The sequence below is a fragment of the Calidris pugnax genome, unplaced genomic scaffold (assembly GCF_001431845.1).
Source record: "Calidris pugnax isolate Ruff unplaced genomic scaffold, ASM143184v1 scaffold398, whole genome shotgun sequence".
NCBI lineage: Eukaryota > Metazoa > Chordata > Aves > Charadriiformes > Scolopacidae > Calidris > Calidris pugnax.
Window position 1 is genome coordinate 984,397 of NW_015091280.1, and position 25,858 is coordinate 1,010,254.

The 25,858-nt window shown below is 40.2% G+C and overlaps 1 protein-coding gene across 9 annotated transcripts in view; it reads left to right on the plus strand.

Moving 5' to 3' along the window:
• The window catches only part of DOCK10 (dedicator of cytokinesis 10), a 130,533-nt gene that overhangs the window by 97,955 nt on the left and 6,720 nt on the right, over positions 1-25,858 (plus strand). For 4 of the 9 annotated variants that reach the window (XM_014960680.1, XM_014960677.1, XM_014960681.1 and 1 more), the window contains exons 30-53: positions 491-587; positions 1,849-1,893; positions 2,391-2,566; positions 2,686-2,802; positions 3,827-3,938; positions 4,670-4,791; positions 4,877-4,991; positions 5,159-5,225; positions 5,975-6,022; positions 6,687-6,788; positions 9,005-9,129; positions 9,812-9,924; positions 10,654-10,791; positions 11,965-12,147; positions 12,717-12,827; positions 14,218-14,433; positions 15,143-15,200; positions 15,531-15,629; positions 17,260-17,366; positions 17,981-18,103; positions 18,907-19,020; positions 19,714-19,719; positions 24,796-24,942; positions 25,442-25,652. In XM_014960680.1, coding sequence (XP_014816166.1) covers positions 491-587; positions 1,849-1,893; positions 2,391-2,566; positions 2,686-2,802; positions 3,827-3,938; positions 4,670-4,791; positions 4,877-4,991; positions 5,159-5,225; positions 5,975-6,022; positions 6,687-6,788; positions 9,005-9,129; positions 9,812-9,924; positions 10,654-10,791; positions 11,965-12,147; positions 12,717-12,827; positions 14,218-14,433; positions 15,143-15,200; positions 15,531-15,629; positions 17,260-17,366; positions 17,981-18,103; positions 18,907-19,020; positions 19,714-19,719; positions 24,796-24,942; positions 25,442-25,652 — 2,752 coding nt within the window. The remainder of the gene's footprint in view (positions 1-490; positions 588-1,848; positions 1,894-2,390; positions 2,567-2,685; positions 2,803-3,826; positions 3,939-4,669; positions 4,792-4,876; positions 4,992-5,158; positions 5,226-5,974; positions 6,023-6,686; positions 6,789-9,004; positions 9,130-9,811; positions 9,925-10,653; positions 10,792-11,964; positions 12,148-12,716; positions 12,828-14,217; positions 14,434-15,142; positions 15,201-15,530; positions 15,630-17,259; positions 17,367-17,980; positions 18,104-18,906; positions 19,021-19,713; positions 19,720-24,795; positions 24,943-25,441; positions 25,653-25,858) is intronic. The other 5 variants (XM_014960683.1, XM_014960684.1, XM_014960682.1 and 2 more) reach the window with 5 other exon arrangements.

Here is a 25,858-nt window from a genome sequence, read left to right on the forward strand (position 1 = left end):
ACCACTATCAATAAATTTTGGATCTGATCTGTGTGGCTGAAACTTTGTATTTAGTTGACCAAAAAAAGAAGGGGTGGAGGGTGTGAAAAAAAGAAAGGCATAATAATTAGGACAGTCTCAAATTTGTGCGAACTGGAGAAGATACTTCACTATGGTTTTATGCTATAGTATATACCAACAAAAGACCGAGTGTAGCTTTAAATATACCTTAAATATTTAGCTTGGATCAATCTTATATTTATCAATACATCTTCAATGGCAAATCAGAGTTGAGGAATCCAGAAAGCTTGTTTGACTGTTACAAGTTCATTTGATATCAGAGACAAAACCTAAATGTTTGTTATTCATGCAGCTTGGCATAACAAGACATAAGGTTTCATTCTTGGGTGTGGGTATGAATTTTGAGGGAGAGGTAAATAGTAGTGCAGCTCTGTCTTACCATTTTCCCTGGTTTAATGTGAACTGAGCCATTGCCTGTTCTGATTTTCAGACTTTACATCAGTTCAAATTTGACTTTCTCCAAGAAGTCTGTCACCATGAGCACTTCATCCCTCTGTGCCTACCCATACGGTCTTCAAACATTCCTGGTAAGGTGCCACCCTGAAAAGGTTTCTGTACAATGGCAAATTATCAGAAGGTTCAAAAAGCAGGTAACGATTAACTCTCTGAAGTATCGTGTCTGCACATCGGGCACAGAAGCCCCAAGTGGTTTTTCAGGTGTGGTATTTAACCAGTGTAAAAAAAAAAATGACATCATTTCAGAATGCCTTTAAATAAATGCAACCCCTGACAGCCCACTTAGCTGGTGGGAGGTGACTACTTCACCGGGAGTTTTGAGACAAATGGACTATTTCTGAGGATTAATTGCTAAAGCTGCAGTAGCCTTGGGAGGGGGTTGAACAGGTATGACAGGAAGGTGAAGAAGCTGAGGCAGCGATAAGGGCACTGTGAAACTTTTAAATATTTGGGAACAGGTTTCCCTGCTGCTGTTGGGAGTGTGACTTGTCCATGTGACAGCCCCTCCTTTGTGGGGAAGATCTGAACTGGGCATGCAGCAGCAGTTTGGAAACATCCATCTCTCAGATAATAAGCCTTTGCTTCAGAGTGTCTCTAGGGCTGGCAGGCAGGTCCCATGCATGCAATAGCCCTTTTCTCCCAACTGCATTTACTTTCTTGGCCTCTGGCAATCCTGAATTTTACGTGGTCACTACATACTGCAGTGTTCTACTTGGAGCAGTGAAGCAAGAGAGGCCTATTTCAGAATCTGTTAGAAATGCCTCCTGAGCTGCTTCTCAAGGCAGGGGATACTGTGTGTAACCCATGTTTTGCAGAGAAGCATGAACATTTTGCCTATGCTCTACCACAGGAGGAAAATCCACCCTGCCCATGCCCCAAAGCCAGCAGCCACCCGTGTGTCCCATCTGTGCACTGAAATCTCTTATTTCAAACCTATCTTTGTGGCCAATGCCCGGTGCTGGGTGCTTTTCCTTTGGTTTCAAAGGTGCTGGGCACAGTTCCCAGTTCTGATAGTTTTCCATGGATTCTGGGGAGTTCACCTGGAATGCGGTTCTTTAAGCTACTGAGAGTGGAAGGCAGAATCATCTCTCAGTGCAGCATCTCAAACTATGGGCCCTTCTCTCCTTTTTGCTTCAATTTTCAACACCAAAAAATTAGTTCAGTTCTGACACTCAGCTTTCTTTAGCTGTAGAAGCTGTTTCATTCAAATTTGAGTCAAATTTTAAAAATAAAAACCAACACCAAATGAAACAAATATATCTTCTACACTTAATAAGTAAAAAATGTGCATTATTTGTGACTATTTTTGTTTTATATTTATGAAAAATGAAGACCCTGTGACACCTTCAGAATCAACACAGGAGTATCGAACATCAGGTATGAACAAAATGAGTGTGTAAGAAGTAAGCAGAATTGTGCGTCAAGGGTTTTAAGATTTACTTTGACTGCTGGCACTGAGCTGTGGCAAATTTAGGTGAAAGTTATTTACCATTTTCCAAAGTGGAATTAGCCTGGATCTCTGTGGTTTAGATCTCTTCTAGCTAGAATATAGGAACAACAATTTGGACTCTTTGCCTTAAAGAAGTTAATAGTCTTATTATGCGCAAAACATTTGAGATTCTTATATAGGAATGTGTATATAAATTGCCTTTTATTATTAGATTGTAAAAACTGCATGATTTTGAGAAATAATAATATTAGATTCATTCATTTTAGTAAGTGAGGGAGCAAAATGGAGTGGTCAGATTAGGAAATTAAGGTTTAACAGTGAATTAAATCAATAAAAGTTATTGAAAATTTGGCAAATGGGTGGTGGTGGTGGTGTTAAGTAACCTCTATAATAACTCAAGCATTCTTGTCTGGTCTGTTCCAAGATATTCCAGAGTACACATTGACCAATGAATTTTGCCGTAAACATTTTCTAATTGGAGTCCTGCTGCGGGAGGTTGGCTTTGCCTTGCAAGAAGACCAGGATATTAGGCACTTAGCTTTGGCTGTGCTTAAAAACTTAATGGCAAAGCATTCATTTGATGATCGATACGCAGAGCCGGTAAAGAAACTTTTTCATTTGCTTGTTCGTACAGTAGCTAAACATATATGAAACTTCCTTAGCCGCTAGAATACCTTAATTAATTTCTTCAGGAATATGTTGTATCTTTTATTTTTTAGGCAAAACAGGCACAAATAGCAAACCTGTACATGCCGCTTTATGGAATGCTTTTGGACAATATGCCAAGGATTTACATGAAGGATATGTTCCTTTTCAATATCAATACTTCCAATCAGGTAATTCATGTGATTTTTCAGAACACTGAAACGATCAAACTGAGGTCTGACCCCGTCAATCTGATGGGAAGACATCCAAGTGTATGCTGGTGACAAATTAGCTAACTAAGTGCAGTTCTGAAAATGCTGATTTGTTTGCACCCGCTATGTTTAATTTGGAAGGTCACGATTTGCGGAGCAGTTGCAGGACTCTGGGAGTCTGTCCTGGCAGGGTACAGACTGTGGGTCTGGAACAGACCCAGGACACTGGCAGTCCTAGGGCTGGAAACTCAAAGTTAGAGGTTTGTAGCCCCAGTCAGTCGGTCTGGTACATCTGTCCTGGTGCCACGGGCTGGGGGCTGAGGACCCTGTCCTCAGACGAGTCCCTTGGCTGGTGACTGGGAGATATTGTTGTCGGGAAAATCTCCCATCACCCACAGATTCTTTTCAGAGTTACATCATGCACCCACAGGCAGTTTCACTGGCACAACAGAGGGACCATGAGCTAAACCAGGAGGCAGAGGGAATGCACACAAGTAGCTGAAGGAGCAGAGGAGTACAGAAGCATCATAAAACAGCTTTACCACCACAGAAAATCCACACAAACTGCGCATGTGGAGGAGCATGTTTGTTTATTTCTTAAAAGATTAGGTGTGTTATAAACATAGCCCTGCTTTAAAAACTAGAAACAGGTTTTTGGAGGGGCGCTGTGTTTTTCAGTACTTCCAACAAAAGACCCTGTTTCATCTGATGATTGCTGACAGCCGGTAATGCTTCTTTCCCAGTGCTGTGCTAGCGTTTGAGGAGCAAACAGTGTTACACTTGATATGTCCTTTTCAACTTCAATTATGAGAGGGTTTTATATTGTGGGTAACTATTTGGCATATTATGTTGAGCCTTGATCTTTTAAGGCTGTCATGTCTAAACAGCTGAAAGTAGGTTTTCAAGCTCAGTGTCTAAGAAAAGCCTGTCTGGTGTGCTGTCATCATGAAAGTTATGAGTGATATAATTTACAGGAGTTTGTTCTGTTTCTTTCAAAATACAGGGGTCTAGGGATGACTTGAGCACAGCCGGAGGATTTCAGAGCCAGACAGCAATGAAACATGCAAACTCTGTGGACACGTCCTTTTCCAAAGATGTTCTGAACTCTATAGCAGGTATAAATGACAGATTGAACGTGCACACAGGTAGATTTCTGTGTATCTCAAACCACTGTGCTTTCTGCTTTGTATTCATAAAGGATATCATTAACCCATTTTATGTAATATTTAGGGAAACATGGTATGCAATGTTTCTCTTCCCTTTGGGTGTTTATGGATTGATTTTTATTTCTCTTGTGAAGCCTCTCCTATTCCACTGCTTCACTCACTCTCCTGCTTTGGAACGATGCCAGTATTCAGGCTCTCACAAATCCCTGTGCCTGAGTTCATTCTTGTAGTCTCTGCCTGACTTAAGAATAGTTCCAAGGTTTCTTCTGAAAACTCCTGAAGTCTCCTGGAGGCAAGTATTACTAGTTTTTCCAGACTTAATGGAAGGGTAGAAAAACAACTTATGTTCTTCACTTCCTCCAAACCTCCATTTCAAAACTCAGGGAAGTGCATGGGCATCTTTCCACTGATTTTTGTGGCTTTAGGTCAGGCCTTATGGAATGCAACAGGCCAATTTAGTGCCATGAATAATGGCAAACTGAATCATTTTACTTCAACTTGTTGCATGTTTTCAGTACTAAACATGTCAATATCATTACCATCGATAGCTTTGCTATTGGAAGTTCAAAGCACTGATGTCAATCCAGCATGTGACACATTTTAAGTTTTCCATTTTTCTTGTTAGTTTTTGTCTCCATAAATGTTTAGTTTAGCATGTTTGCTATGACTTTCATTTACAGCCTTTTCATCAATAGCTATCTCTGCAGCAAACCATGCTGACTCCAGAGCTTCCTTAGCAAGTCTTGAATCTAACCCAAGTACCAATGAAAAAAACAGTGAGAGAACTGACACGTGTGAAAAGGTACATGTGCAAATGTTGGAAACGGTTACTAGAGGTGGAAACCTGTCACTAGACTTAACAAGGCCCTTTGCTGTCAACTCAACAGATCATGCGACCTTTGTCTTTGATTGGATCAACTCTTCGTTTTGACAAGTTGGATCAAGCTGAAACTAGAAGCCTTCTTATGTGTTTCCTTCACATTATGAAAACCATTTCAGAAGGTAAGAAAATCTGCCCTTACTACCTGATTTATGTGATTGTAAAATATTCTGAATGCTGAATCCAAACAAACATTAACTTAGAACAATTATCAGTGTATTTTACAGGCTTTGGGTCAAGTCTAATTTCCTGTAACAGATACATAATATATTTTAATATCTCCCTTTAGATGCACTGATTTCCTACTGGTTGCGAGCACCATTCTCAGAAATAACGGACTTTTTCAGCATTTTAGAGTAAGTTCACTTTGTGATTGGTTGCTTTTATGTTAAATTATTATGTTCTAAAGTGACTGCTGCAAATAATTTCTTTTTGGGTTTGTCCTCTTAGTGGAGTAGCCTGAGAATAGCTCTTGTATCTTAGATTATTTTGCCATATCTTCCAAAGTTGTAATGAGACATTACTAATAAAATCCTTATCCTCCAATATGTTAGTCATTTCCATGAACAGGAGGCATAGTGCTTCAAGTATCTCTCCTATAAAAGATTTTCATAGTAGTTTCCATATTTGAGGTTGAGATTCTGTTCTTTCCTTGGGAAAAGTATTTAGCTCCCCAAAACTTCCAAACCATAAGAAAAGCCATGCAGTGCAAGATTACTGGCTTTTCACATCTCCGAGGTGGTTTGCTCAATCCAATCTGTGCACGTCTGCAGAATCCATGCAGGTAGCATGGATTTCCTCACTGTCTCGTAAATGAAGTGTGAATTATTTGACTTCAACTGGGGAAGAAGCAATGCTTTTGCAGCCAAGTATTTGACTTTGCCTCCTCACCGAGCAGGAATCTTCAACCATGGAGAAACAGAACAAGGGAGTGGGAAGTGGTGCCACATCTTGTGCATCCCCAGGCTGGGAACTGCTGTGTTCTATTCTGTGTTCTTACTGGGAGGGACATAAGCCACAGACCTCTTTGAGGCACTAAGATTCAGGAATTTTTCATAATTAGGAAGACATTAATAGACATAAAATGTTTTGTTTTATCTTTCAGGGTTTGTCTGCAAAATTTCAGGTATCTAGGAAAACGCAATATTGTAAGGTAATTATCTAGTTATAGACTGTATGTTACAGTATTTAAATATTACTGCATTACATTAGGCTTAAATGAGGTTAACAGTGTATCTATTAGTTTTCTCCTGAAAGCATCAGCCTGACATACTGAAGCCAACGTATGCTTCATTTTTTCTTTAATGCAAACAATGTTACCATGATGTTCTGGACATCCAAGTACAAACCTGGTGTAAAAGATTAATTGCATGTGAAGATATGATACTCACTACTGCATTTATAACCCAAATACTGAGCCATTCTCAACTGTGTTTCTGTGCACATGCCAAACAAAGGAATTTAAACACTTTATTTTTCATCCACATAATGGAAAGAATAGTTTTAATGGGCATAGATAAATGTTCCACAGCAATAAAAAAAAAAACAAAACTCTACCCATTTTCTGAAGAAGCAAGAGCCTGTCTTCCAGCTGTGAAATGTGAAATACGCACTTTGTCTCAGTTGATGTTTCATTTTTAATTTAATGTTACCACTGTGAACTGTCTATATGTCATACTGTGGAAAAACGAAAGGTCACCAAATGAACCAGTCCATGCTCTGTGGCAGGTTTTGTCAGGCCTGTATTTATTCTTCAGAGGCATGGCAAAATCAATGTCACGTTCCGTAACAGATTAACAGTTATTTTCTCTTAACAGGAAAATTGCTGCTGCTTTTAAGTTTGTTCAGGCCACCCAGAATAATGGAACCCTTAAAGGTTCAAACTCCTCTGGCCAGGCATCGGGTCTGCTCTCGCAATGGTAATGACACGTTGTATTTTTAACTCCTATAAAACCACAATCTTTGTTGTCATCCTCCAGCCCTTGTTCACTGTCACGGTGTTGACTGAAAAGAGCTTGACACGACATGTGACACATTTTAGAGCTCACAAAGCCATAAACTGTAAAAGAATTGAGTCCCTTTAAATTCACCTTGACTTATAAGCTGTTGTTTAAAATGTTATGTTTAAAATGTTCAGAAGAATCCTTAGTTACTGTCAATATTGTTAAGTATTGCGAAAACAGTAGCTGTTCTTTTCAGCTCAGATCACTATCTGAAAGATAATCCACATTTTTCCCCAACCTGAAGGAGTTCTCATACGTCTGCAACCTTGTGGTTTTGTGGAATCCTTTCTGCTTTAGGGGTAAATATGGATGCATTTACAGCATTGGGGGATTCGTTTCTCCCCAGTAACCCGGGGTTGCAGAGGGGGAAGTATCTAGCAACACAAAGTCAAACTTCAGAGTAGGTTTGCTTGACACCCATATTTTTACTTCCATGCTGCTGAGTGTAACATAATCCTGTACAGTTATGTCCATGTTGCCAGTTACAGAATCTTTCTTTCCTAGTCTTTTTTTCCTCCATCTTCTTAGTCTAAACATTGCAAGATGTAATCATTTTCATGGACTGTATGGTAACAAGCAGCAAGTGCAGCACATCTTTAATAACCTTTTTGATCCTTTTAGGGCTTAGTTAATATTGTAAAACTCTAGAGAGAAAGCAAACTTTTTACTCTGTGCAGTTTGTGTTTGTATCTAAGAGCATGGTGAGAAAGTCGCCCTCCCTCATGAGCTTGGATCATTGACTTTTCTCATTTACGTGTAGCTAGAATATGCTCACAATTATATGTACGTACCTTGGAATGGAACAAAGTAGGGGAAAAGTTGCTTTCTCTGCCACATTTCTGTCTTGGTTCCTCCAGTGTGCAGTTTTCAAGAAGCAGCACTGATTTCATTACCCCAGCTGGAAGTGAGAAGCAGCCTTTAGGATGTTGTTTTGTTGCATTTTGCGGATGAACCAACATGATGGCAATCCAGAAAATTAAGTCACATTTCTGCTGTCTCCAGGGCCTTCACGTGTTAGCCCCTCACTTTGTTGTCCAAATGGCTATTTGTTTGGCCTCTTGTTATACAGAGCATTTTTTGATAATGAGTTGAGAGTTGAAGTATTGCTCCTGATCAGCTCTAAATTGCACTTACATTTATGTATTTCTGTTTGCTGAAATGTTCATATGAAAACAAAATTTCCTCCCCCCCGCCCCAAACATAAAAAAAACCCCGTGAGATTAAATTCCCACATGTTCTAAATCCATTAGTTTGCCAGGATGTCCACCCAAATCCTTCCACTGTGACCTTTGATGAAAGACTACCACATTGATGGGGAAAAGTCTGACCATTAATTCCGTACCTGTGTTGGGGACTCTTCCTTTTTTAAAATCTGAAATGTTAATCTTCTAAATTATTTTTGTAAAAAAATTGCCAAGACAAAAGAGGGTTTAGCTAGGTGCAGGAAGTAATTCTGTCCTAGAATATTTTTAAATTATGCAAATTTAGAAAGCTACTTTTTTTAAAGAAGCTAAATAAAAGTGTATTTTAATAAGTGACCTAAATTTTGAGAGATGTTAAATCTTTCTGAGTTCTATAGTGGTTACAAATTAAAAATATTAACAAAAATTATGATAAGCATTGGTATTTTAGTTCTAAGCTTCTCATTATAAATTAATGATAGGTTTGTCAGCATCAAAGAGGGTTAAAGGAACACACACATATGCATGCATATGTTTTTACTGTCATTGTCAGTTTGTCACCATTTTTTTCCCCTCGTAGAAGCTGCAATAGTTCTTTCATGAGCAGGATACGTTTTTCTTGTATTCTGAGTTAATAGAACTCATCTCAGTTCTCTTCACCCAAAGGGAGTTTTCTAAACGTTAGCCAGCTATTTAAGCTGATGCTTTTTTTTAGTGCTCAATGAGTGCTTTGTCTCCTGTGATCTCAAGAAATCACAGCACATCTGTTTGTCTTGTCCACCTCACTGACTTTCTTCTTCATCTTTCTTTCTCTGAAAAAATTTCCATCAGTTTGTTTAACTTGGCCTTTGAGAAGTACTGCAGAAAATTCTAACTGACATGGAAAAATTCTTTGTAGGCATGATAGTTTATTCTTTGTTTCTGTTTTTTAATGATACCTTTCAATTTCAGGATGCATTCTACTTCTAGTCATGATGGCCACAAGCATCACAGATCTCAAACGCTACCAATAATCCGCGGCAAAAATGCACTTTCTAACCCCAAACTCTTGCAGATGATAGACAGCAGCACTGCAAGTAAGTACAAGAAAATATTTACTTCCCTCTGGAATTCTACGGGCTTTGGGTCAGGTTTTATACGATTAAATCCGTTTTCATGAGTGCCAGTGTAAGACAGCCTGAAAAGAAGAGCCTAAACATGAATAGAGCCACTGATTTTGCCTGTGCTTTTCAGGAGACTATGAAATCTGAGCTTAAATTTGGTCAAAGGTCATTTGGAAACAAAACTAATTACAATAACCTGACACATTTAAATAGCCTTAATAACAAGTTATTCCTCCCTTCACAGCATCTCTTGCATCTATGATTATGTACCTTGCTGTACGAGCAGATTACACTGACTGTAATATACATTTATTAGACCTAGCAACAAAAGTTGCTTTTCATGACAGAAGGTTCTTTAAATGATGAGATCAAAATCATCTATCCCACTTTCCAATTAAGTTTCTCTCTTCCTTTGAGGACAAGCAGAAACAATGAAAGAATATACTTACATCACTGGTGCAGCTGGTAAAAATTGTCTAAAATTCCCTCTCCTTTCATCTCCTGTGAACAGTTTTCTTCAAAATACCCCTTTGGTTAAATGTACAGTTAGGAACCCATCTGTGCTGTGCTGAGACTTAGTGACCAGATTGCAGATTGCATCATGTTTAGCTACACTCAGAAGGTTGTTGATCATCTTGCCTTTTATATGTTGCAGGCAGCTCCAACGAAACAGACATTGTACAGTATGTAGACACAGAGGCAAACATCGCTACAGAAGTCTCCCTCACCATCCTCGACCTCTTGTGTCTTTACACTCTGAATCACCAGGTACCTTTTTCTGTTTCATTTTCTGCTTGAACTGGTGCCATGTGGGGTATGTGGTGGAAGGAAGGCCTGGTGGAGCAGGCACACAGAAAATTTGAAGAGCCTGAGACAGCAGGATAGAGAAATAAAATATTTCAGTCCTCAGTGAAGGTATTTTATGGAGAAATTGATTCACAATGCCCAAACAGAATAGAAGGATGTGGAAGAGCAGCATCCTAGGTATCCAGGCCTATGTACAGCCCGGAGCTGCATTAAAGTGCAGTGCTCATACATCACCTTATCTGAGTGGTGCTTATCCCACTAGATTTCAGAGGTTGTAGACAAAAGATTTCTGAACTGTTTATCATCTGTATCTCTTCAAGTCCTCAGGTGGATTTTCTAGATCTTCGAAAATTGCCCGATCAATATTGGCCAAGGTGACTTGCTGAATGTCTCACAGCCACAATACAGCAGGCAGCTCCTTCTAGATTTAGTATCTCCTTTTTGCTACCCTAGCCCTTCAATCTAGTGTATAGCATCCATACGTAGGAGTACAAGCACAGGAAAGTGCCATCCTTGAAAAACCGCCATGTAAAAGGAGTCTGCAGCAAGCTGGGAATGTCTCATCCGCAGAGATTTTCCATTGAAGAAAGCATCTCCCTAGGAATGCTCCGATGTAAAGTCCAGCAGATCCTTCTTCTGTTTATTCACCCTAATAACCACAGCGTCCTGTCTTGTCTGTGAACTTTTCAGAGGCAGCTCCAGCAATCTGATTGCCAGAATGCATTGATGAAGAAAGTCTTTGACACACACATGCTCTTTTTGCAAATCAACCAGTCAGCAGCAGCTCTCAAGCACGTCTTTGCTGCCCTACGGCTGTTTGTAGCCAAGGTAACTACAGTTTTATTTTATCAGTCTGACCTATTAATGTTACAGCAAGTGCCACCTGGGGACAATCAGGTACTTCGAAAGAGTTTTGAACTTCACTGTATTAATGCTTATTCCTGACAAGGATCTTTTTATTTATTGCTGATAAAAAGAGAGAAGTTCAAAATATCTGAAAAATTTGTTCTATTCTGGAAAATGAAAAACTTACTAAGAAAGTGAAACTTGTCAGGTAAAGAGATAAATAATGTCCAGATCTGGGGTATGTGGCTATGTTACCGGCTTTCATGTTTTTACCACCCATGAAAGAAAACTTGAAACTCTAGAGGTACATGGTCTTCATGACAGATGCCTGGGTTTCAGAATCCAGCAATGAATCATTACAGCTGTCTCCAGAGGAGCTTGCAGGAGAGTATTCCATACCCTTCACCAAAAGTTTATCCAAACTAATACAGTTTTACAAATAACTTGTTTCCAACAGAGAAGTTGTTTTTGGACAAAAACACGCTCATGTGTCAAATTGTTTATTTGCTTGCATTGCACGTATATTAATGATCATGTGGCATGATCACATGTTTGTGTGATCTTTTGCAAAGGTTTCATTGTGCCTTCTGTAAAGGATGCACAATTTCCAAGTCATAGACTTAGATGAGATCCCCTTAAAACTAACCAGAACATAGCACACAGGTAGCAACTGCTATGGGGAAGTGAGAGTAAGCAAGGCTGGCCATCCTTTGCTCTCGGTTGTCTCTTGCTGTTCAGAGCCTTGACCACTGGAAGTTTGCTGACTTTGCTACTCAAAGTACTTTCTTTCTCCTGAGCAGCTTTTGTGGCAGTGCAGAAGCCCACACACACTTTGCCTGGGTAGCTGTTCTGCATTCCTTGCAGAGAGGCTGCTCTGCTTTATGCTTGCTGTGCCCAGCTGCTGCCTGGGCTTCCTGGTGGCCAGTCTGATTGCGGCGTTGCATACGGTGTTTGTATGAAAACATATGTGCAGTTTTTACTTAATTTTAATTTGCACATGGGATTATGTTTAGCCAGTGGGTCATTTTTTCAGTAAAACCTGGTGTTGATGAATATGGGAGAGAGAGTCGTTATTACTAAAGCTTAACAGAAAGAAGTGTTGACTCAAAATAACTGTACCAAGGCCTGAGAGTATTCATGCATTTTTTTCAATAGTTCCCATCAGCATTCTTCCAAGGACAAGCAGATCTCTGCGGTTCACTCTGCTATGAAATCCTGAAGTGCTGTAACCATAGGTCACGTTCAACCCAGACAGAAGCATCTGCTCTTCTTTATTTTTTCATGAGAAAGAACTTTGAATTTAACAAGCAGAAATCAATAGTCAGATCCCATCTACAGGTAAGTGAACCATGAGATCATCAGTATTTAGCTTATGTGCATTGGTTTTTATCATTATTATTTTTATACATCATAGCAAAGTAATTCTTTTGGAGTCCTCAGACAGGCTATTCTCTGTGGCAGCTCGATTTTCCTGCCAAGTGTGAAGACATTGGGCTGGATTCTCTGCTGTTCCTGGGCTGCCCGGCTGTGTTCCAAGGAGAGACAGCAGCTGTGAATGTAGCCACACAGCCGATAAATAGCCAAATGAATGGCTATTCTTAATTCACGTGCATTGCTTACAGCAGTGAGAACATAGCTAATGAAGGAACTAAACAGAATCTGATGGGATAGTAACAGAAATGTAAAGTCCAGTAACAACGTGCTTAAACTGCAATATATGAGCAATTGCAAACATTGGAAAGATTACTCACAGTCCTTGTGTTTGTATGTTATCTTCTTAAGACAGGTATCAAAGTGTATCCCTGCTAGCCTGGTACATCAATTTCTGTTAAAATATGGATTAAAAACTATTCAGAAACTTTGATTTTCTTTGCTAATTGCAGCCTGTGTTTGCTCCCCCCATACAGCTCATCAAAGCAGTGAGCCAGCTGATAGCGGATGCGGGGATTGGCGGATCTCGTTTTCAGCATTCACTTGCAATTATAAATAATTTTGCTAATGGAGACAAGCAGATGAAAGTAAGAAACATTTTTTATCAATCACTACCACTTGCAAAAGGTCAACAATTTCAGATAGGCAAGTGTTTCAGTGAATAAAATTGCTGGCTTTTATTAGACAGTGATTTATGCATTCATAGTGTGCCTTTTTCAGGCTGCCTGAAATCCACAAAAATGTTTGTGACTCAGAAGCTTAATAATTGAAAATAATTTTAAAAACAGAAAAGGAGATTTTTATTTGAAATAATTATTTGTTATTCACTGCTTATTTTGTTCATTCTCCTGATGTTAGAGAAGATATCATATGTTGTGACTAATGAAACACAATTGCAGTTGACAATTTTTAGTCTACAAACTGTCCCTTTGCTCTGTTCAGTAAACCTGTAGCAAAAACGTGTGGAGCCGTTGGGTTTTGTAACAGCTTGCTAACCCCCTGAAAAAGGCACTTACATTAGTTACCTCTGCCTATTAAATTCATTGTCTCTACTAAAAGTATTGGAAAAGGATTCCAATTTTTAATTTTTACAATTCCTGTCCAAACATTTGTCAACATGCATTTTGAATTTTATGCTTTGGGTTTTGTTCTCTGAAGGTGACTTCAGGGTGTCTCCACTGAGGCTAATAATAAAATTGGGATAAGCAAATTGGTAGATAATTAGCATAAGTAATTTGATGTCTTATTAAATAGGATGCAGTTACAATTGTATTTGTTTCCAAAGTCCAGCTTTGATTTCCCAGCACTGCAGTCAGTCACGCTGTTTCTGTAACACGCTTATCTCTGTGTGACATAGAGAGGGGAGGATTTAATTTCGCTTCATTTTTCTAGATGTTTTCACTTTTACACAAATGGAACAAGGGGAAAAAAGTGTGAAAATAGAAATGTATTTCATTGCCCACCTGAAAAAGAGAAAATGCAGAGCTGAGTTGAGAGCAGCTGATACGAGTAATACAAGGACTCTCTTTTAATCTTGCGCAGTGTGAGAAGGCCAGGAGCCAGCCTGTTGTGCTTTATTCACTGGGGTGAGATGTGCTGTGAGTGTAGTTAAGCAGCACTATCTCTCGTGCACGGTGCTGCTCGTCAGCTGGAAGTCTAGGAGAATCTGGTTCTGGATGCAGTAAGCAACCGAGGAACAAATGTTTCTGTTTGCTGGCTGCAGTGGAGTTGCTGCACACAGGCAGTAGCACAGCTGACTGACTGGGATAGCTGGCAGGTGCTATGACACATCAGTAAAAAACCATCAAGGATTTGTGTACAACGTGTACGTAGTGTGGAGCTGTGGCTCTGCTTCGAAGCCTACTGAATTAGGGAAGGGGAAGAAGGGCTTCCATAAGCAGGACTTTAGCTCGTTCAGGGGTTCTGCATGTGGCTCTTTGGATGGTTTTAGTGATGTGTTGCTTATCTTTCCCAAAGAACGTTAATTTCCCAGCAGAGGTGAAGGATCTGACCAAACGCATCAGAACAGTTTTAATGGCCACAGCTCAGATGAAGGAGCATGAGAAAGACCCTGAGATGCTTGTGGATCTGCAGTACAGCCTAGCAAATTCGTATGCCAGCACACCTGAATTACGTAGGACATGGCTTGAAAGCATGGCCAAGATTCACGCAAGAAACGGAGATTTATCAGAGGTAATGTAAATAAATGAATAGGAAATCCATTTGTCTTTAGGCTGAGATGTTCTGATGAAAGGGGCTCTGAAAGACAGACAGCAATAGTGATCTAAGAGAAACATACAGATTTTCTCATACACTTGAAATTAGAGGAAGACAGGTTTGAAAAACACCTAGAGATGCCATGTTCTCATTATCCCAGTTTGTCTAATTCTGACTACCTGATATTTGCTTGAGTGAGACTTGGAAATGTCAGACGGGAAGCTGTGTCTGACGGGAAATATCATGTTAGCACCTCTGCTGCTTAACCCTAACGGGCACAGTAGGTGCAGTATAGATGAAGTTATGAACAGGGCATAACTTACATAAAGGATTTTCTTCTCCCTCACTACCACAGAGGAGAGGAGCTTCATTCATAACACTTTGTCCTTCTCATCAAAAAAACTAAACGGATGATGCAAAACTCCAGTGCATAATCCAGGAATATCTTATTTACTAAGTAATCTTAATGGTTTTCTTGAGCAAATCTGTGTTTTTACCTGAGACATCTAGTTAAATTAACATGTAAGAAGGATTTCATCGGTTAATCCTTTAGTTTCGTACATGGTTTTATTAATTTTGTCTTCCCTTTTCTGCAGCATGACTTGAAAAGCATGTGCCTTCTTAGCATGTATATTCTGTAAGTGTGTACTTTAACATGTATGTGTCTCTTGGTCTCTCATTACAGGCTGCTATGTGCTATATTCATATTGCTGCTCTCATTGCGGAGTACCTGAAAAGAAAGGGTAAGATCGACATATTCTACACCAACTATGTATCTATAAACATTATTGTTGAAAACAATTTTTGGCTGTCCTGCTTTCCTTTCTTATATATAAAGTATTCTTAAATTTGCTTGAATTCTTCCCAAATATTTTATTTTTTAAATATATTGTAAATGCTAGTATTATCACTGGAACAGTGAAAGTGTATGTTTTGTGTAAAGAGGGTTAGTTAAATGTTTAATAAGCTAGTGCTAAAAGAGAATGCTTCACTTGTTAGTCTGTTGTTATTAAATATGCATGTATTAACACATACCTGTAGCAGTGTACTAATACCATCTTACACTATCATAGGTTACTGGAAAATGGAAAAGATTTGTACCTCACGTATGCTCCTGGAAGATGGTCAAGTCTCTGATAGTAATGTGTTACTAACAACTCACAATGGAGGAAGTGAGTGCTCTAACCGTGCCTGTTTATGGGTCAAATAACATAATTAGAGAATCAAATTACTGTTCTCCAGTTATCTAAAAATATCTACCAAAGCAAAAACATTGATAGTGCATGTTGATGGCTGTAATAGCAAGCAAGTAATGTTGGAAACCTTATATGTTACTTTCCTGATGCTCTTTGGCTGGTTTGATGAATTGCTCAGAATGTCTCTGGTTAAGGGCTTTTCAGCAAGAGAGCAGTCTGCTCTGCATCAGCAACAGCAATCCCTCTCAGGTCAATTGGTGTTTAGCATGCAAATCCATGTCCAATTCCTTGGCTAGCCAAAGCTGGGGGGGCAAAGGGGCAGCATTAATGTCTGGTTATCCATATGTAACTTAGCATAGATAAAGATCTTTTTTTGGTTTTTTGTTTGTGTTTTTTTTTTAATCTGTGATGCTTATTAGAGAAATAAAGTGCAGGCTTATATTATTAAATGCTTCTATGCCAGTGGTTATTTAGTTTATGAAATGTGTATTTCAAAGTAGTTCTCGGCATAAGATATTTTAGTAATTTCTGGGGGGCAAGGGCAAATATCTGGGGAAGAGAAAGCTCTTAGTTTTGGAAAGACCATGGTTCCCTGATATACTTGGAAGTGTCTGTGGATGAGATGAAAAAATGCATCCTTTTAGAAGGAAGCTTTCTGTGAAGAGCAATATTTCAGAGATGGTTCACTAGTGGTAAATACTTTGCATGAGTAACAGATCACAGTATGCAGAGTGAGGAACTCCTGGGTTGTTTTAAACCTGTGTTTAAATGATTTTCAAAGCTTGGCAGATGAGAAGGAACCCCTCTGTCTCAATGTGTAAAGATTAGCTTTTTAATTGTGCCTTACTAGCATTTTGCAACTTTTAAATTGAACATGAACCACGTCAGGAGTTTGTTGCCTCCACTGGAAAGTTTACTTTTTGCCATTCAAGAGTGGTAGTAGAATCTTTGTGGGTCAGGCACTGCCTGATCTGTAACGTGCAATGTCTGTGTAAGTTGTTCTTTCTGCAACCGTTGCACTGAGGCACCAGCTTAGCAAATATTAAATGTTATCTCAGTTTTAATCCATGTGAACCTTCCCATCAGCAGCTTCTGCTACCGGACTGGGCTTTCCACAAGAGTTCCTCAGTTAGAAATTGTGCCCCTCTCGCTCAGAAAACTGATGGGTGGGACGAGTGCAGGTCCCAGCAGGTAGCGTCAAGGCAGGTCAGGCCAAGAGTCACAGCACTGGTTTCATCAGTGTAAGTTGTCTGGCCTCAGCCTGTGACGGTAATTGCTGCATAGATGAGTGTTGCACGTATAGTTTTACAAGGACTGTCAGCACTGTACAGCTAAGGAACCAAAATGCCAAAGAGAGGAATAAGATTGCATCAGGAAAATGTTATAGTTGCCCTTTGACTGGACAAGTGGATTTATATCGTAGAGAAAATGTGTAATAGTCTCATAAATTCAGTCAGTTCCATTTGTGCTTCTCATCACTTGGGCTGTGAAAACAGTAACTAATCCAGTCAAATAAAATATCTCTGTTTTTAATGGCATCCAATAACTTCTTGAATTATTTTGTTATTCAGTCATTAATTGACATTGTTATGACTTGCACTTCAAGGCTTATTTTCCATGGGATGGCCTGCTTTTCTGAGCATTACCCCCAACATTAAAGAAGAAGGTGCTATGAAGGAGGACTCTGGGATGCAAGATACTCCTTATAATGAGGTCAGCCTCATTACAATTTATATACTTGTTCTATATTAGAGAGTGTTATTTCTAATTAATGCCTGTGCATGTTACAACAAATTATAGTGAGAACATACTTCAGGTGGTATTAAAAGGCACACAGCTTTTGAGTGAAATGTCACAGCTGTTTTACTAAATAGCAGGAATAGGTGTTTAGCTAACCAGAATGTTAATTACGAGAGCTGAAAGTTAGGGCAGGGGGGAGCCCCTGAAGCAAACCTGTTCTTCTGAATGATGTGCCCCATCCATATGGGGCTTTGAGTAACCTGGTCTAGTGTGAGGTGCCTCTGCCCATGGCAAGTGAGTTTAAACTAGATGATGATCTTTAGGGTCCCTTCCAACCCAAACCATTGTATGATTATATATCAAGTATTCAAGTATTTTCATATTACTGTTATTTCAGGGTTTTTTTTTTATCTAAAGAAGAGCTAGGTCAGCAATACCTGATTAAACATTGTGTCGTTGAAATAAACAGTACTATAGAAGATACAGAATAAAAATGTAATAGTGGGTATGTCCATTTGCTGCATTGCTGTTAATTAAATGCCACCAGCTGTTGAGTCACTGAACTATTTGTATTTGTGGAACTGCAGAGTGTTCTTGTGGAGCAGCTGGAGTTGTGTGTTGAATACCTGTGGAAGTCTGAGAGATATGAGCTCATTGCTGAGGTTAATAAGCCTATCATTGCTGTTTTTGAGAAGCAGAGGGACTTCAAAGTAAGTTGGTTGGTTTTTTTTTTTAATTATCTTAAGACACCAGTAAAGACCAAAATATTTTAGGTGAAAAAAAAAAAACCCAGGTGCTTTCTTTAAACAGAATGTTTTTTCTTCCTGTTTGTAACTTCTCCTTTTAATGTTTTATGCTGTGACTAAATGAAAAACTCTGGTGCCTTACCTTCCTCTTTTCAGCATCAATACAAAAATAAATGAACAAAACATTTTCAAACAAAACTCTTGTGTTAGCCAGTGGATGTGAAATTTTACATGTGTTTTTAAACCAAGAGCATATTTGCTTTGTATTTTAACTTCAGAAACTGCTAATAAATTGTGTGATCTCTTCGCAATTCCAGAGTATCTTAGTTTCTTATTTACTTGGCAATTTCAATGCATAACAGATAACAAGATGATAATATCATCTTTGTGGATGCCATGTCTTTGCATAGGGTTGGGAGCTGATTGGAATTATTGGCACCCTGCTTTTGCCTGCACGTAGGACACTGGGGTTCTCTGACCTGTTAGTAGGCTGTTAGTGGTGGGATGCTGGCCTTACTGTGTCACCTTGTACGCAAAGGCAGCCACTGCCACAAAACTGTGTGCTCAGAAGATGACAGAAACCTTGAAATGAATCTTTAGTGGCTGCTGACAAAGCTTGTGTTGTTAAACCTGAGCACGTGCAACCATCTTTGCAAAGGTTCAGTAATGCAGTTAAGGCAAGCCATGCTTCTCTAGAGCCTTAGTGTCATTTCCCAAAGTACTCGCGCTCGCTCACTTCCCCTCGCTCTCCTTGTGTCCTACTGTAGAGACTGTCTGATCTGTACTACGACATCCACCGCTCGTACCTGAAGGTTGCTGAAGTAGTGAACTCTGAGAAACGTCTCTTTGGACGATATTACCGTGTTGCATTTTATGGGCAGGTAAGTCAGCTTATGTTCTTTTGTCTCCACAGATTCCCAGATTTCAGACGTTATTCTAATCCCGATGTATTTCAGGGAAGGTGAAAGAGGGAAACACTTGGCAGTGGGTCACGGGGTAGAAAGTGCCTCGTGGGTCACACTCCGAGGAGGATTTTAGTCAGAAGAGAGAGCACTCGGTTGCACTTGCTGCAATGGATTTAGTGGTGTAATGGAGAACAGACCTGTACGTCAGCTTTACTTCTTGGCTTCATCAAGCAAAATTGAGGCTGAGGCAGGGCAGTTTTTTTTCAGAGTAAAACTTAAATAAAACCAGATAAGACATCTTTGATATATGGCCATCTCTTCAAATAGAGCTTAAAGCAGAGTAGTATGCAGTAGATGTTTTGCTGTGTTTCTTGCTGACCCTGACTTCTGCTTTCAGGCCACCTCTGATTCTGTGCAATATACTGTAGAGTAGTTTTATTCCCTCTGCTGTCCTTCAGCATTCTCAAAGCATTATTTTGTGCTTTCTTCCGCTACAAGTCACTGTAGCAATCCAGCGTGTTCTTTTAAGACCTAGTTTTGGCAAGCACACAATCTCCTTTACTCTAAAATAATAAGGTGTGTAAACAACAGATTGATGTGAATCATTCTGTTTGCTAATTAGATTTTAATGCAGAAATTTGCTCTTTTCTCCTTTTGATCTTATTCAAGGCTGTGGTAAGTCTAGTTCTTTTGCATGTTTTGTTTAATTCTCCTCACACGTCCTCCATCCTTCCCTGTACTGTTACTTAACATTAACTTTCCTGTGCTCTCGATTCTTTGGTTCATGGCAGATGAAATAACATTGGTTTATTCATTCTTGCATCCTGCAAACTAATTTTTGTTTGTTCAGTTACCTGAATTACCAAGCTCTATCTGTCGCCGTGTTGTGTGTGCACCGCGGGGCCCAATGCTGCATCATCTCATCTCAGTGAAAGTTTGTCTCTCAGCTTCACTGGGAGTGGGACTGGACCCCTTCTTCCTCCGATGAAAAGCTCGGTGTAGCATTAATGCTGTTTGAATGGAAGGCTGCTCTCCTGGCCGGTGCAGTCTCCAACATGTGGCAGTGGAGCTCTCTGGGCAGGCTGCAGCCACCTGCCTGATCGTCCCTCGCAGAAGCAAGCAAATTGGGAGTCAGAGGGCAATGGCAAGTCCTTCCTCAAAACAGGGGCAGCAGAGGGGGACGTGGGTATCTCCTACTTGCAGCTTCTTGCCAGGGCTCTCCCAGAGGCAGCTGCTTGTAAGTGGGTAATTTAGCTGCAGCAGTTCTGCTGAACGGGGTTGAAATCTCTGTTACAGTACAATGACTTTTCAGCTGCCAGTGCCACAAGGACAACTTCATTTAAACAGCTTTAGTGCTCTAAAGCATATGACTTTTTCATAGCTGCATATTGCTGGGTCTGTTCCCTGGTGCCCCTGGACACTGAGCTCTAAATGCAAACAAGCACAGATTCCTCCTTTCCTTTTGCAGACAGATGTGGGGTAGAAAGTGGGACTGCTCTGCATTGCTCCTTGCAGAGGCATAGGGACAAAAACGGATGGCACAGTGCAAATAATTAAAGGTAGATCATTCCCATCAGTGTTACTTGTGCCTCATTTACCAAGGAAAATAGGAGTGGGTGTGCAGAACTGATTAAGCAGAGCTTACCAGTCCACAAAGCACTGTGGCAGGTGTGGGAGCTACAGGGGGAGCCTGACCTGGAAGGAGAGATGGACAGAGTAGTTGGTTCCCATATACCAGTTGTGCCTGTGTATTTTTCCCTTTGGAAGGTTTTATTCCTTTATTTCTGTCACTCCCTTTGTCCCATGTGCCACTTGCTTCCATATTGGCTGTGCAAGTGGAAAGGTACGGGTCCTTTTCCTCCCTCTGTTGCCAGGAGTATCGCAGCCCACCGTGCTGAAAGCAGGCTCAGTGCCCAATTCATTCAAAACATTGAAAGCAGTTCCCTTCTTTTTGCTTCTGGCAGACTTTGCACACTTCCTCCCCAAAGCTAATGGTTGCAGGTTTTGCTAGTGTTACACAGTTAAACCAGTGTAAACCAGTATGAATCGCTGTGCTTGGGCTGCTACAAAGAAAATGCCATAGAAGGAAACTCAATATGCAGGTATGGGGTGCTCAGTATGCAGGTATGGGATTCCCTTTCAGTCTTACACGTACATTGGTCTATAAAATACCCATGGGCAGATACATACAAGCACACACATATAAAACATATATTATTGCACATATGCATTTATTCATTAAACTTTTTATTAGTTGTATCAATAATAAATATATACGTATATATGTTTTGTAAAAATGGAACACTGCTGTTTCTTAACTGAAACAAAAACCGCAGAGAAAGCAGATTAAAGGTCAAAAGAATACTGCAAATACTATTTGCTGAGAGAATTTTGGAGGTTCTTGGTGAAAAAAGGAAATCTGCAGCTGCATCTGAAAATGTTCTTCATACAAAGGTGGAGACAGTATTTGGTTACTGCATTGCTGCAGGGACCCTCTGGAAGGGTGATTTGAATGAATGTAGTCCTTAGGGAGGAGGTAGTTGCTTGTTTTCACCAGAGAGCTTTATTTGCCAGCTCAGGGAGCCGGATCTCATTCTCATGGCAGCTGCTGTTTTAGATTGCAAACTCTGTTATGGGCCTTTGCTGACAACATCTCATTGCACCACCAAGTGGCCACACTAGCCAGTGTTTATGATTTTATTTACAGATGAGTCTTTCAAGAAATCAAGATTGTGCTTGATTTTTTTTTAAAAAAAGCTGTTAAATATGTTGAATAGCTGAAAACTTGTGCTGATAAGCAGAGATGTTCAAGACTTGTTTTCTGAGCAGTATTAGGTAAAGGTAGAGCTGAGGTTTTGTTCTCCAATCTGTAGAAGTGCAAGAAGCTGTAGAAGTTGGAGGGCAGGTTTTTGTAGCAGTAAACTGACTGCAGGTTTACAAGATCAGAAGTTGAGTTCCCTTTTCCAAATGTCATAAAACAACTCGATGCAGACAGGGAGGAATCCATTAAATGCTAATTCTTGGCAGGTAAAGCAGAAGGCTTTACCCCGGCCCATCAGCTGCAGGGACAGAGTGTATTCTTCTAGCAAATGGTAGAGTCAGAGTTACTGTGCGCTCCAGGGGCTGTGACTGAGGGCGTACGGGGAGGAAGGAAGGGCCTTTTCAGTGCTCCAGTGGTGACAACCCAGGTCACAGCTTGACAATCAGCACATCAGACCTCAGTGGAAACCAATAACCTTCTGTCCAGGAGGTCGTCTCCTTTCCATTACGTTTGACTGCTCCATGTAATAATTTTCATCTGTAAAGCTGCATTGATCTTGCAGGGCAAACCCAACCAGTATGAAAATAATCTAGGGATATGCATTGATAATGTGACCTTGGTTGCTTAATATTTTAAATTCCTGAAATCAGAGCTTATTTGGCTTGTAAAAAGTACTTAATCTTACTTTCAATAGTTGTTGCCAGACATAGAGCATATGGCAGACACGATTATTTATAGCTCACAATTAACTTCTTGCCACTTGTCAGCTGAAATACTGTAGGGAATATGTACTTAGATGATGTCTCTTGCATTAGAGACATGAATAAATATGTTAGTTGTTTGTTTTCAGGTTTGGGGTTTTTTATAAGCAAAACCATTAATACAGATACCATCACAGTGTGCCATGCAGCATCAGACAGAGATTTGGCTCTTACATATAAACACTGTGTTCCAGCATGCAAACATACACAGAATCAGTGTTATAGAGGATAAACTATATTCTAGTTTGATATGTGATTAATTTGGAAAACATGAGGGCTTTTGTTGAAAACATTGAATAGTAACAGAAAACAGATGTTTTTGGGCTGAAGCAATCCTGAGCAGCCTGTAGGGTTGCATGAGACTAATGAGGTTTTCCCACATAAAGCAGTTTTGCTTCAGTGGAAACAAGATCAGAAACAAGGTTATGATCCTGCAGATCTTTTCTCAGTGAAATCAATAGAAAGTCAGTTGCCTGCCCAGCTCAGTAAATGCTTATAGGGTGTCAGCTTTTGAGCTCTAGATTTGATCTCTAATTACCTGTGAAGTTCTTCATGTGCCTGTGGAGTTTAATTGATAATATTGTTTAAAAATGTACAATGTTAGAAGGTCACTGTGAGACTGATTAAGATACTGTCAGACAAGCTGCTGTTGCTGCTATTAGTCCAGTAGTGCCCACGTTGCTGCTGGCGCTTGACAAATTAAAAGACAATTTTATTGCTCCTTGTCCTCACTGAAGGAGAAGTCAGATGCGCATATTTGTTAATTCCTGTTGAAGTAAAGCTTAGAGGTTGTTTTTTTCCCTAAACAAACATTGAGATTTACAGGTAATGTATTTTAATTCAGTGTATTTTAGGGGAAGATTTGCCTACTCTATAATTTTAGTGGCCAAATTTGAAATATGCTTCAACATGAAAAGGGTATATTTTGTACAAGTACCTTCCCAAAGAGATTTGAAGGTATCTGCTCACTTCACTCATTTGTGCTTCTCTCTTTTTCAACAGATGGCAGTTTGTCTATCCATATAGTAGAATTAGCTGTCTAAGCCTCGTCATGTTAAGTTTAAAGGGCCTTGGGTCTGGCATCATTAATGCTGTCTTCCTTTCCCCTTTATCCCTGCAGCTGCAGGTATTTTCCTCTGGGTCACTTTGCGTTAAGGTGAAAGGAGGAGGCTTTGGGTACAGCTGCAGTGGTTAACACTGCCAGATTTCAGCAGCAGCATATGGAATCCTAGGAGGAGGGCTGGTGCTGCTCGTGGCGCTGGGACAAATCCAGTCCTTGTTAATGGGGCACCTGCTGCTTTCTGCTCAGCTGGGAAAGCTCCTCGCAGAGTGTTGATGTACGTGTTCATCCTGTAGCAGTTGAGTGTCTCACCTGCACGCGATGCAACACTGGGTTAATTTTCTGAGGTCAGCATTTCTTATGAAGCCTGGCAGGTTCTCGTTCATCTCTTCAATGGAGCCTTTTACTAAAGCTCTGCAAAGTCCATCCAGTGTAATAAGTAGATGACCTTAATGAGATTGAGCTTTTTTGCAAAGTAATACGGTCCCCGTGTCTTTTTTTTTTTCTTTTCTTTTCTTTTTTCCTTTTCAAATGTTAATAATTTACTAATTGTCTGTGAAAATGCTGCTATTCCATATGGCCTTTCAAGATGCCACCAGAGTTCTTCTTCAGCTGCCTGAGCAGATGCAGACCAGTTCCCAGGTGCTCCCATGCCGTGGCCCTGCGCATCACCACAAGCAGCAGAGCCCTGTGCACACGTAGCTCCCAGATGGGATGTGCTGGAGGTGGCAAGCTGCAGGCACCCAGATGGGCTGGGCATCCAGCAAACAGCTGGTACACTCGTGCTTCCAAAATAGTTAATTTAACCAAATTATTAAAAATTAAAGACTTTTTAATCTCCAATTTTTAATCCATTAGGGTTTTGTCATCATACACATTGGCGGTGTCAAGAAGGCACTTTAACTCTTTAAACAGCTAGATCTCTTACATGAATAAATGTGTATGAGTTATTTTCCTGGGTAACTTAAGAGATACCAGTATAAATGCAGACATCTCGGTATGTGTCTGCTAGGAGCTGAGAGAGGCAAGCTTTTACCCTAGGTGCTGGAAATGGCATACTGGAGGCTCTGGTGGGTATGCGGGCAGCCTTGATTCCTGTTGTAAGCACCTCATTCTAGCTTTGTCCTGCCAGTTGTGCTCACTGTATCCTCCCATTTCTTTCCAAACAGGGCTTTTTTGAAGAAGAGGAAGGTAAAGAATATATCTATAAGGAACCTAAATTAACTGGCTTGTCTGAGATATCTCAGAGGTTGATGAAACTTTATGCAGACAAGTTTGGAATAGATAATGTGAAGATCATCCAGGATTCCAATAAGGTATGAAAGATGTGCAGTTCTTGTGCAAAGGGGAGAAGCGAGTGCATGGTTCATGTTGAGACCTGTGTTTTGAATGAATGTGAACTGAGAGTGTGTGTGTGTGAATTGCTGTGACCTAGTTCTACAACCAAAAAAGGACCTTCGCCTTACAGCCTGGCAGGTGCTGTATGGAAATGATGATGTTACAGCAGGGCATCGCAGGAAAAGAGCATATACCAGGGTATGCCTGCAGAGAGCATGCAGATGTTTACTGCAATGCAGAGGCAGGTTGTTTTCTCTCTCATTTAGCTTACACCCACTTTTGCCATTGACTGTATTCAAAAGTCTAACTGTTCTTAGTTAAGTATCTTTGTATTAATTTGTGGTCTGAATATTACATTTGGAAGTCTCAGTTTTACTCAGTATTGCCATGATAGAAAAAAACCATCAGAAATATAATGGATGGCTTGACAGTTCCTCACACTTAACAGCATTTTATTGTTTGCTCCTGTTAACACAGGTCAACCCCAAAGACCTGGATCCAAAATACGCCTACATCCAGGTGACATACGTCACGCCTTTCTTTGAAGAGAAAGAAGCTGAAGATCGGAAGACTGACTTTGAAATGCATCACAACATCAACCGGTTTGTGTTCGAAACACCTTTCACGCTCTCAGGAAAGAAGCACGGAGGTGTAGAGGAGCAGTGCAAGAGGCGCACGATCCTGACAAGTAGGTTTGCTCAGGCTGCTCTCCCCCTCCCCTCCCGCCTTTGCCAGCTGAGCCCAGCAGCACGTTTCACGTGCCAGGTTTTCCCCAGTCAGCGGGCACAGCGTGGTGTGCAGAAGGATGAGTAATCTTTTCGGTGTGTCCATTGGCAAAGTATGTGCTTTCTTACAATCCCGCTGACCGTTCTAGGGAAAGTTATTTTCATTTGT